The sequence below is a fragment of the Erythrolamprus reginae genome, chromosome 12, assembly GCF_031021105.1.
Source record: "Erythrolamprus reginae isolate rEryReg1 chromosome 12, rEryReg1.hap1, whole genome shotgun sequence".
Taxonomy (NCBI): Eukaryota; Metazoa; Chordata; class Lepidosauria; order Squamata; family Dipsadidae; genus Erythrolamprus; species Erythrolamprus reginae.
The window spans coordinates 3,414,974-3,427,883 of NC_091961.1; the positions used below are offsets into that span (position 1 = coordinate 3,414,974).

General features: G+C 46.3%; 1 protein-coding gene across 1 annotated transcript in view; it reads left to right on the top strand.

The window, feature by feature from the left end:
- Positions 1-12,910, top strand: part of FAM178B (family with sequence similarity 178 member B) — a 216,159-nt gene that overhangs the window by 126,273 nt on the left and 76,976 nt on the right. The window contains 2 exon segments of the mRNA XM_070765954.1: positions 4,611-4,671; positions 4,673-4,702. Coding sequence (XP_070622055.1) covers positions 4,611-4,671; positions 4,673-4,702 — 91 coding nt within the window.

A 12,910-nucleotide genomic window follows, 5' to 3' on the forward strand; every position in this document is an offset into this window, starting at 1 on the left:
GGCGCAACAATCTCAACAAGGGAAAGCCCCTTAAACAAGGAGATGGTGAATTGGACGAGGCAGCGATTCTTGGGAAAGTACTGAAAAACAGAATGAAAAAAATGCCCAGCCAAGCCAGCTCCGAAGTCGTAAAAGCGATTGGGAACTGTAGTACTTCGAGGCAGAGCAGTGGATGATGGGATTCCTGCCTTGAACCTTCTGGAATTGAGAACTAGCCTGGCCAGCTGGACTTTGAGACGGGATGGTGAGGCAGGAATGGGTGCGGTGTGGGGTGGAACCAGAATTAAAGGTTTTAGCTGAGAAAAATAAACATTAAGGAGTTGTAAAAAACCCTGCATCTTGTTTCTACACGTTCTCTGGAGAAATAAGAACAAGTAGGGCTACTTATAATTATGAAAGAATAAAAACAGCCTTCTTTATCGCCGCCGGGGTGGCCAAACTGCTTCTTTTCTTTCCAAATTGAAATGAAAGACCACCGAAAAGAGGGCAAAGTGGATTTGAAACTCTTTGAATTCACGCACTTATTATTTTAGTCTCTGCCCAGCTGGTCCTCGACTTACGACCACTTACAGGAGCCCGATGTTTCCGTCACTAAGCGAGAACAGTGGTGACAATGCCGTTTTGCCCCCGACCTGCGACTTTTTGTTAATTGAATTGCTGTGGAATCTGACTTTGCTGGTCAGAAGGGGACACTCCAGCATCATAAGGATGAGTCAGTTATTTAATAATTTTTTTATTTATTCAATTTTTATTTATTCAATTTTTATGCCGCCCTTCTCCTTAGACTTAGGGTGGCTTACAACATGTTAGCAATAGCCCTTTTTAACAGAGCCAGGAATATTGCCCCCACAATCTGGCTCCTCATTTGACCCACCTCAGAAGGATGGAAGGCTGAGTCAACCTTGAGCCGGTGATGAGATTTGAACCGCTGACCTTCAGATCTACAGTCAGCTTCAGTGGCCTGCAATACAGCACTCTACCTGCTGCGCCACCCCGGCTCAGTTGCCAAATGTCTGAATTTTGATCAGGGGGATGCTTGCTACAATGATTGTAAGTGTGAAAAATGGTTGCTGGACAGTCACTAGAAACATAGAAGATTGACAGTAGAAAAAGACCTCCTGGTCCCTCTAGTCTGCCCTTTTACTATTTCCTGTATTTTATCTTAGGATGGATCTATGTTTATCCCAGGCATGTTTAAATTCAGTTCCTGTGGATTTAGCAACCACGTCTGCTGGAAGTTTGTTCCAAGCATCTATTCCTCTTTCAGTCAAATAATATTTTCTCACGTGGCTTCTGATCTTCCCCCCAGCTAACCTCAGATTGTGCCCCCTTGTTCTTATGAGCACTTTGCTAATAAAAAACACTTCCCTCCCGAGCCTTATTTAACCCTTTAATATATTAAAATGTCTCGAACATGTCCCCCCTTTCCCTTCTGTCCTCCAGACTCTACAGATTGAGTTCATGAAGTCTTTCCTGATAAGTTTTACGCTTAAGACCTTCCACCATTCTTGTAGCCCGTCTTTGGACCCGTTCAATTTTGTCAATATCTTTTTGTAGGTGAGGTCTCCAGAACTGGACACAGTGTTATTCCAAATGGGGTCTCACCAGTGCTCTATATAGCGGCATCACCATCTCCCTCTTCCTGCTTGTGATACCTCTAGCTATGCAACCAAGCATTCTACTCGCTTTCCCTACCACCTGACCACACTGTTCACCCATTTTGAGACTGTCGGAAATCACAACCTGTCAATCCTTCTGAAGTTTTTGCTAACACAGAACTGCCAATAAAATACTCAGATTGAGGATTCCTTTTCCCCAAGTGCATTATTTTACATTTGGAAACATTAAACTGCAGTTTCCATTGCTTTGACCACTTATCAACCACTTAACGAAAGGTTGCAAGCAGAAGATCACCTCCCAGGCTCAACAAACAAACATGACAAGCGAAAGCTTTAAAAAATTACATTTTCTGCCCTTTTCCCTAAACCGGTGTTTCCCAACCTTGGCTACTTGAAGATATCTGGACTTCAACTCCCAGAATTCCCCTGCCAGCGAATGCTGGCTGGGGAATTCAGGGAGTTGAAGTCCAGATATCTTCAAATGGTCAAGGTTGGGAAACACTGCCCTAAGCAAATGACCACATTCCCTTATTACTCGATTATCTTAGAATAAAATGCACTTGGTTCCCTTAGCTCTGCATTGATTTTATCCTCCGTTTATTAGGATTTTATTTTATGGTCACTGCTTACTGTTTTAATATGTCTGGACGCCTGTCCATGCTGTCATCCTTTTTATTGTTTTATACCTTGCAACAACGTCTTGCAGATTGCTCGAGGGCGTATATTTTTATGAAGGGCAGGCGACAACTGTAGTTTAAATAAAGGAAGAACAAGGACCGGGCGCGAGGGCGGCTGGGGTCTTGGCTTGATTGAACGGCAACTCGGGTTTTGCACTTTACAAAATTGCTTTTTTTTCCTTCTGTGTAACAACAAAAGAGAGAGGGGGGGGGGAGAGAGTGGGACAGGGAGAAGGAGAGGGAGAGGGAGAGAGAGGGAGGGTCAGGGAGAGATGGAGAGAGGGAGTGGGGTGGGAAAGGGAGGAGGGAGAGGGGGAGAGGGAATGGGAGGGTGAAAAAGAGAGGAAGAAGGGAGACAGAGGAAGAGAGAGTCAGGGAGGGGGAGGAGAAGAGAAGGAGGAATGGAAAGAGGGAGGAAAGGAGAGGGAGAGGGGAAAAGGGAGGAAGAGCTTGGGAGTGGGGAAGGAGAGAGGGAGGGCAGGGAAAGTGGAAGGAAGGGAGAGAGGAAGAGAGACGGGGAGAAGAGGGAGGGAGGGATGGAAAGAGAGGGAGGAAAGGAGAGAGAGAGGGAAAGGGAGGAAGAGAGAGAGAGGGAGGGGGAGGGAGAGAGGGAGGGCAGGGAAAGTGGAAGGAAGGGAGAGAGGGAGAGAGACGGGGAGAAGAGGGAGGGAGGGATGGAAAGAGAGGGAGGAAAGGAGAGAGAGAGGGAAAGGGAGGAAGAGAGGGAGAGGGAGGGGGAGGGAGAGAGGGCAGGGAAAGTGGAAGGAAGGGAGAGAGGGAGAGAGACGGGGAGAAGAGGGAGGGAGGGATGGAAAGAGAGGGAGGAAAGGAGAGAGAGAGGGAAAGGGAGGAAGAGAGAGAGAGGGAGGGGGAGGGAGAGAGGGAGGGCAGGGAAAGTGGAAGGAAGGGAGAGAGGGAGAGAGACGGGGAGAAGAGGGAGGGAGGGATGGAAAGAGAGGGAGGAAAGGAGAGAGAGAGGGAAAGGGAGGAAGAGAGGGAGGGGGAGGGAGAGAGGGAGGGCAGGGAAAGTGGAAGGAAGGGAGAGAGGGAGAGAGACGGGGAGAAGAGGGAGGGAGGGATGGAAAGAGAGGGAGTCAAAGGAGAGAGAGAGGGAAAGGGAGGAAGAGAGAGAGAGGGAGGGGGAGGGAGAGAGGGAGGGCAGGGAAAGTGGAAGGAAGGGAGAGAGGGAGAGAGACGGGGAGAATTGGGAGGGAGGGATGGAAAGAGAGGGAGGAAAGGAGAGAGAGAGGGAAAGGGAGGAAGAGAGAGAGAGGGAGGGGGAGGGAGAGAGGGAGGGCAGGGAAAGTGGAAGGAAGGGAGAGAGGGAGAGAGACGGGGAGAAGAGGGAGGGAGGGATGGAAAGAGAGGGAGGAAAGGAGAGAGAGAGGGAAAGGGAGGAAGAGAGAGAGAGGGAGGGGGAGGGAGAGAGGGAGGGCAGGGAAAGTGGAAGGAAGGGAGAGAGGGAGAGAGACGGGGAGAAGAGGGAGGGAGGGATGGAAAGAGAGGGAGGAAGGGAGAGAGAGAGGGAAAGAGAGACAGGCATTCGCTGGCTGGGGAATTCTGGGAGTTGAAGTCCAGATATCTTCAAATTGCTAAGGTTGAGAAACACTGCTATAGAGCACTGCACACCAAGACAAATAGACCCAAGAACATTTTCCCCTGAATGCCATCACTCTGCTTAATAAATAATCCCCTCCCCACTGTCTAACTATTCACTAAGGCTGCATTACTATTATTATTATTAGTCTTTTCATCATTCCTACCACCCATCTTCTCCCACTTATGACTGTATGACTGTAACTTTGACTGATTTTAATACAGTGGTACCTCTACTTAAGAACTTTTCTAGATAAGAACCAGGTGTTCAAGGGACTTTTTTGGGCCTCTTCTCAAGAACCATTTTCTACTTAGGAAGCCGAGCCTCTATTTTTTTTTAAGCCTTTAAGTTTTGGATTTTTCTTATTCCCCTCCCCTTCTTTCCTTCGGCAGCGACTCTCCTCCTCCTCCTCCCACCCAAATTCTGAGCTTTTATTTCTTTCCCAGTGGGTTCGCACGCATTATTTGCTTTTACATTGATTCCTATGGGAAAAATGGCTTCTACTTAAGAACGTTTCTACTTAAGAACCAGGTCACAGAACGAATTAAGTTCTTAAGCAGAGGTACCACTATATATTGGGTTTTTAGTTTGTAAGTACACATCCAAATTCTCAGCCTCTTTTAGAGGTGGCAAAGGTACGTCTTATACTCTGAAGAATAGGATAAATAGATTTCACCACTGGCACTGACGAACCTTTCGCCTGCCCTTCCTCCCCAGGCAGCTACGCAGAATTCTCAGCCTCTCCTTCATCATGAAGCTTCTTGGAAGTATGAAGATGCCCCCCGGACTTCTGGCAAGAAGAAATCCAGGTTAGTTTGGGAAAAGACGGGATAAATAGATTTCAGGAGGAGCGGAGGGACGCTCTTCTTCGGCGATACCCGTGCGTCCCTGTGGCCATGGCGGGTATACGGGCGTACGGTGGGCGTGCACACGCCCGTCGGCGCGAGATTTGGCTTCTGCGCATTTGCAGCAAGAACAATCTTGTGTGACGACACACGCGTGTGCGAGATTACGACGATTTTATCACCGATATTTTTTGCTTCCGCGCATGCCCATGTGTGTGGACGCTGTCAAAGTCCCTAGTGAAGAAAATGCCTTCAAAAGGGGCTAAGTGCAACCCAGCCGTGTGAGGTCACCCATGAACGCGAATCCTAGAAAGAAGAACCTGGACACATTCTCTCTCTGGGTGGAGTGACATGGTGTAGAGCCATGTACCCCTTTTTATTTAGGAACATAAGGAAATGGGGTATAATTACATATACATGTCAAACGATACATCCAACAATACAACTTCAAAGGTATCTTTGGAGTTCTTCCTTTCCCATAGATATCAAGAACCAATTTCCTAAGAGCAGATGTTTTTTCACACCTAATTTCTCTGAAGTCTTCTTCCTTATCTTGCTAATCTTCCTTAATCACCCTGTCCTGCTGTTGTATGCCTTAGGTAATGTAACTTCCCCCCTTTGATCCTATAACGTCCTGTCCGGAGTGGTGAAAACTTTGTGAGATGTTCATTGTGAGATGTTTTATATGAGCCCCTTTGGTTTCCCTGTTGTGATTGCCAGGGATGCAGATTAGGCGGGTTAGTGTCCTCCTGTCCTGGTTTTATAGAATCAGGGTCAAGCAGAGTATTTTTTATGGTAGAGGTCCAGATTTTTTAATACAATCCTATTCTAACATAATTTGCTATGCTGCAACACCCGTGTACGTCCTCATGCGAGATTTCACTTGCTGTCCGTACTGCTCCCACCCTACTGGCCTTCCGCCACGAAAACCTGGCTTTGCAGACCTGGGGGACCATGAACTAACAACTGATAAGGCCAAACTGCATGAATGGTATGTATGCATGTGATGGAAACATAGAAGATTGACGGCAGAATAAGACCTCCTGGTCCATCTAGTCTGCCCTTATACCATTTCCTGTATTTTATTTTAGAATGGATCTATGTTTATCCCAGGCATGTTTCAATTCACTTCCTATGGATTCACCAACCACGTCTGCTGGAAGTTTGTTCCAAGCCTCTACTACTCTTTCAGTCAAATAATATTTTCTCACGTTGCTTCTGATCTTTCCCCCAACTCATCTCAGATTGTGTCCCTTGTTCTTGGGTTCACTTTCCTATTAGAAACACTTCCCTTCTGAACCTTATTTAACCCTTTAACATATTTCAATGTTTTGATCGTGTCTCCCCCTTTCCCTTCTGTCCTCCAGACTCTACAGATTGAGTTCATGAAGTCTTTCCTGATACATTTTATGCTTAAGACCTTCCACCATTCCTGTAGCCCCATCTTTGGACCCGTTCAATTTGAACCATATCTTTTTGTAGGTGAGGTCTCCAGAACTGGACACAGTATTTTTCCAAATGGGGTCTCACCAGCGCTCTATATAAGGGGATCACAATCTCCCTCTTCCTGCTTGTTATACCTCTAGCTATGCAGCCAAGCATTCTACTTGCTTTCCACCATTTTTGTAGCCCCGTCTTTGGACCCCTTCAATTTTATCAATGTCTTTTTGTAGCTGAGGTCTCCAGAACTGAACACAATGATTATGATGGTTTTATAATTAATGGGGTTTTTTTTAAATATGGGGTTTTATAGTTTTAAATACTACAGCGTATATTTGACTTCTTATTGTTCTGTAATTATTTGTATTTGTATTTATATTATTGTTCTAAGCCGCCCTGAATCCTTTGGGATTGGGTGGCCTAGAAGTCAACTAACTAACTAACTAACTAACTAACTAACTAACTAACTAACTAACTAACTAACTAACTAACTAACTAACTAACTAACAAACAGAGGAGGTCTTTGAAGAGCTACTTGCAAGGGCCTCCTGCATCCTTCCGGCTTTCCAGGAACGTGCATTGAGGACATTTGGTAATTGTTTCCTCCTCATCTGGGTCCTATCATTTCCCAGGAGTCTTTTTAAAAGGGGGGTAGAAGAGGGGAGGAGACCCACAGAATGACTTTTCAAGAAAACCGCGCGCCACATGTGACCGACCGAAAACTTTTGAGATACTTCCTGGCTTTGATTTCCCCACTTTGATCCTGACACCCGTGCCTCTCCCTCCCTCCCTCCCCCCCCCTCCCTCCCTCCCTCTCTCTCTCTCTCGGGTTTCTTTTCTTTTTTCCCCCCCTGACGTTGGGGCTCCTGAAGGGTGGTGAGATCGGCCCCCTCCCCACTGCTTTCTCCCCCCCCCCAGAAAAGCCACATAAGAGAGAGACCCGGGCTTGGTTTGATTTTCCAATGGACTTTCTCGAAGGCCTTTTTAAAAAGCTTCGTTCTTGCCTCCTCTCCCTCCTCCTCCTTCTCTTCTTCCCCCTCTTCTTCTTCCTCCTCCTCCTCTTTCCCCTCCTCCTCTTCCTCCTCCCCCTTCTCTTCCTCCTTCTCCCCTTCCTCCTCCTCTCCATTATTATTATTATTATTATTATTATTATTATTATTATTATTATTATTATTATTTAGATTTGTATGCCGCCCCTCTCTGAGGACTTTTCCTCTTCCTCCCTCTCTTCTTCCTCCTCCTTCTCCTCCTCTTTCCCCTCCTCCTCTTCCTCCTGCCCCTTCTCTTCCTCCTTCTCCTTCTCCCCTTCCTCCTCTCCTCTTCCTCTTCCTCCTTCTCTTCTTCCTTCTCCTCCTCCTTCTCTTCCTCCTCCCCCTTCTCCTCTTCCTCCTCCTCTCCTTTTCCTCTTCCTCCTTCTCTTCTTCCTTCTCCTCCACCTCCTTCCCAGGATATTAGCGTTTCTTACTCATTCGCACCAACCGCCAGCCTGCCAGCCGCGCGAAGGAATGGCGCTTAATTTATAACCCCAGATCAGACATGGAAGAAGAATGCCTCCTTTTGTAGGCGATTTCTAAAAAATGAAACAACCCAAATCACAGGGCTCCTTTTGTTTCACAGTAATAATGGAGCATTAACTAAATGGGAAGGGCTTTGGGTTTCTCAGCCAATTTTCATTCTTCACACTTGGCACGTATTGTTTTTAGAGTGTTGAAAGTTCTCGACGGGCCTCACCTCGGTTATCTTTGCTGCGAGGCTGCAAAATTAATTAGGAAGGGCGCATGGCTCCCCTCGCAGAGGAAGGAAGGGTGGGAGGGGTTTTTTTGGTTGACAGCAGGCGAAAGGGCAAATATATGTATGTATTGGTTTGGTTTGGTTTGGTTTGGTTTGGTTTGACTTGATTTCTATGCCGCCCTTCTCAAAGCGACTCAGGGCAGCTTATAACATTGTAAATGCAAACAATATATGTAGGAAATCAAATTATTTTAAAATAATTATGTTGTTGTAAGCGGCCTTCAGTCCTTCGGGATTGGGCGCCATAGAAATCAAATTAAATAAAAGGACATATACAAAATTAATTTTAAAAAATCTAAAACCCATAATATAAGCTGTTCTGCTCTGGGCCTATGCAGAGTGGAAACCAAGGAGGAATCCCACTCGATGCTATTTTAAATCAAACTCTTTTATATCAGAAGCAGCATTTTACAAGCATTATAGTCAGTCTTGGCCGCTTTCCCAGGGAAGGCAAGGAAGAGATAAAGGTCCCGGCTGATGAAAGCCAATTAGCATGACGTAGGTGAGATAAATGTTTTCTGAGTCACACACGCACACTTATAACTTCTCCAGACTTTCCGCAGAGAGGGCCGTTTCTACTCCATGGATTTTAGCAGAGAAATAGCAAGGTGCTAGGATAGTATGTCTGGAACCCCAAACCTCACACTGACCCCATTACAAAACATGGAAACTTCTCCCCGATTTTCCCATGAAGCCACCCCTCAATACTTCATGCAGTGTTTCCCAACCTTGGCAACTTGAAGATATTTGGACTTCAACTCCACCCTTTCCTTTCCTCCCCTTTCCTTTCCTCTTCTTTCCTTTCCTTTCCTCTTCTTTCCTTTCCTTTCCTCTTCTTTCCTTTCCTTTCCTCTTCTTTCCTTTCCTTTCCTCTTCTTTCCTTTCCTCTTCTTTCCTGTCCTTTCCTCTTCTTTCCTTTCCTTTCCTCTTCTTTCCTTTCCTTTCCTCTTCTTTCCTTTCCTTTCCTCTTCTTTCCTTTCCTTTCCTCTTCTTTCCTTTCCTTTCCTCTTCTTTCCTTTCCTTTCCTCTTCTTTCCTTTCCTTTCCTCTTCTTTCCTTTCCTTTCCTCTTCTTTCCTTTCCTTTCCTCTTCTTTCCTTTCCTTTCCTCTTCTTTCCTTTCCTCTTCTTTCCTTTCCTCTTCTTTCCTTTCCTTTCCTCTTCTTTCCTTTCCTTTCCTCTTCTTTCCTTTCCTTTCCTCTTCTTTCCTTTCCTTTCCTCTTCTTTCCTTTCCTTTCCTCTTCTTTCCTTTCCTTTCCTCTTCTTTCCTTTCCTCTTCTTTCCTTTCCTCTTCTTTCCTTTCCTTTCCTCTTCTTTCCTTTCCTTTCCTCTTCTTTCCTTTCCTTTCCTCTTCTTTCCTTTCCTTTCCTCTTCTTTCCTTTCCTTTCCTCTTCTTTCCTTTCCTTTCCTCTTCTTTCCTTTCCTTTCCTTTCCTCTTCTTTCCTTTCCTTTCCTCTTCTTTCCTCTTCTTTCCTTTCCTTTCCTCTTCTTTCCTTTCCAGCGGTGGTGGGCTCTGCTGCCCATCAGAAAAAATCCCTACTTTAAAATGTCCCGACTGCCCTGCTGCCAATTTGCTGGCACGAAAGTCGAGGGGCCGAGGGTTGGGGAAGGACGCTGAAGCAACCTCCTTACGCACAATTTTTTTTGAAAAAAGAAGTGGTCTAATCCCGGCTGGCTTCCAGCCTGAGTGGAATGAAGAAGGAGCCCTCAAAACCCACCCGAGAAGCCTCTGAACCTCCAGCTGTTTAAATTCTTCACACTTTGCCCTACGTAAATGGCACTAGCCCACTCTTCGCTTTGAGGGGGGGCTGGAAACGGGGCCGTTCCCCCCCACTGGAGGCCAGGGAGGGTGAATTGAGCGTCCCCCGGGCTCCTGCGGGATGACAGTGTCAGCTCATCCTCTTGTCAGCTCTCCGAGGGGCACGTTTCCCCCACCCCACCTCACCCCACTTCGGCCCCCATGCCCCTCTCACTGGGAGAGACAAAGAGGCCGGTTCAAGCGATTGGGACTCTCGGGGTCAGCAGTCTTTGAATGGAGGGCTTTCAGCAGAAACCCACATCCTCTCCTCCAGAAGGTCAGGCGTGCTGGAGAAACAGAGCCGGCCTTTCAAGAGTGGCCTTTGCTGATCCCCCCCCCCCTTCACCACCACCCCTCCCTTGGGGGCTGAAGCTGGCTCCCTTCCTTTTTAGGCTGGAAAAGCTAAGCGGGCAGAAAACTGGGACGTCCCATCCATCCGTCCAGTTTTTGCTTTTTTTTTAAGCAAGCAAGCAGTCGCCCGATTGGCCGCACCATGCCTTAAGGAACTGGGGAAGGGGGGGTGCTGACTTTGTGCCAGGCCCTTGTAGGGAGCAAGCCGCCAAGCCTCCCACTCTCAAGGCCGTTGAGCTGTAATGTAGGCTGCCCCTTTTTTTGAAAAAGCTGCTCTGTTTCACTTTGGGGTTCTTTCCGCCCCACTTTCAGGGGAAAAGCAGAGCGGAAAGTAGACGGTGTTTTGAGAATTTGCTCCTACGAGAGTTGCGTTAGTAGATGCACCCCCAACTGACATCTCGTGGAAGAGCTTTGGGAGGTGTACCAGGGCTTACGTGAACACTGCAAAATTTAATAGCAATAGCACTTAGACTTATATACCGTTTCACAGTGCTTTGCAGCCCTCTCTAAGCGGTTTACAGAGTCAGCCTCTTGCCTCCAACAATCTAGGACAGGTCCTCAATTTACCGACGAAGGAAGAAGCAATAGCAATAGCACTTAGACTTATATACCGCTTTAGAGTGCTTTACAGCCCTCTCTAAAACAGCTTCCTCGCCTCCTGGGGGCCCTTTGGAGGCCAGAAACAGCCTATTTCCCAACTTCTGGTGGGCCCAGTAGGCTCCTGTTTTGCCCTCCCTAGGCTCCAAAGGCTTCCCTGGAGCCGGAAGAGGATAAAAACACCATCCCCAATCCCCTCCAGAGGCTCTCTTTAAGCCAAAAATACCCTCCCAGAGCATCTGTGCAAGCCAAAAATCTGCTGACCAGCACACACATGCACTTTATTTTTTATCTATCTATCTATCTATCTATCTATCTATCTATCTATCTATCTATCTATCTATCTATCTATCTATCTATCTATCGGATTTGTATGCCGCCCCTCTCCATAGACTCGGTGCAGCTAACAACAATGATAAAAACAGCATGTTCCAATCCAATAGTAAAATAACTAAAAAAAACCTTATTATAAAAACCAAACTGGAGCTGAGCTAGGGCAACGGCTCGCGTGCCAGCAGATATGGCTCCGCGTGCCACCTGTGGCATCCGGGCCATAGGTTCGCCATCCCTGCACTAGGGTGTTAGGGGGAATCACAGCTTCCCAGTTTCCTCCACAGAAGACTCGCGGAAGGGGAATCCCGGGACTGGCTCCAGCTTGGCTGGTTCATCCCTCCAGCGACCCCGAGCTCTTTCTCTAGTAGCAAAACCACACGCCACATGCTTTCCTCTCAGGCAGCTTCTGGGTGCCATGTGAGTTTGGAGGGGTGTGTGTGTGTCTGTGGTTTAATGTGAATGGCGAATAGTGGTAGGGACGTTTTTTTTCCTTCTCTCTTTGGAAGGCATCAAAGGGTCTTCCGCACAGCCAGCGGCACCACTTCTCCAGTCGTCACCAACGGTTTTGGCCTCCCATGCTAGTGACAAGTTTAGATTAGATTAGAATTCTTTCCTGGCCACGTGTGGCTGGACACACAAGGAACTGGTCTTTGGTGCATATTCCCTTAGTGTACATAGAAAGATGCGTTCATCAAGAATCATAAGGTGCAACACTTAATGATAGTCATCGGGTACAAATAAGCAGTCAAATCAAACTAGGAAACTATTAATATAAATCATAAGGATAGACACAGCAAGTTACAATCAGGGCGGGGGAAATATTTACTGACCCCTCACATCCTGGACACAAATTGTTTCAACTCCTACCCTCAAAACGTCGCTACAGAGCCCTGCACACCAAGACAACTTGACACAAGAACAGGTTTTTTTCCGAACGCCATCACTCTACTAAACAAATAATTCCTTCAACACTGCCATTTCTACTAAATCTGCACTTCTATTCTACTAGTTTTTCTCATCATTCCTTTCACCCATTTCCTCCCATGTTGACTGTATGACTGTAACTTGTTGCTTATATCCTAAGATTTTTATTAATATTGCTTCTTCGTTGCTTATTTGACCCCTATGACAATCATTGTTGTACCACATGATTCTTGACAAATGTATATTTTATTTTATGTACACTGAGAGCATATGCACCAAGACAAATTCCTTGTGTGTCCAATCACACTTGGCCAATAAAAATTCTATTCTATTCTATTCTATTTGTATATTCATTTGTATATTCAATTGTATAGATTTGTTTCTGAATATAGAATAGAATAACAGAGTTGGAAGGGACCTTGGAGGTCTTCTAGTCCAGTATTTCCCAACCTTGGCAACTTGAAGATATCTGGACTTCAACTCCCCGAACTCCCCAGCCAGCTTCCTTGGTCAGAGGAGACTTTGTCGGCAGATTCCACTGGGAGCAAAACAGGCCTGCAGCATGTGGATGTCTCCCCCACCTCCACCTCCGCATTCCTTGGGGCAGGAGCTGGGCCAGAGCTAACCACAACAATAGTTTTTTTATTGTCTTTCCTTCTCTAGTATACATTTATCATTTATTTATTTATTTATATTTATTTATTATTTGGATTTGTATGCCGCCCCTCTCCGAAGACTCGGGGCGGCTCACAACAAGTGAAAAAACAATCCAATACATAATCCAATTAATTAAAATATTTCAAAAATTAAAAAAAACCCTATACTAACATACACACACACAAGCATACCATGTATAAATTCAACGTGCCCAAGGGGAGATGTTTAGTTTCCCCATGCCTGACGGCAAAGGTGGGTTTTGAGGAGTTTACGGAAGGCAGGAA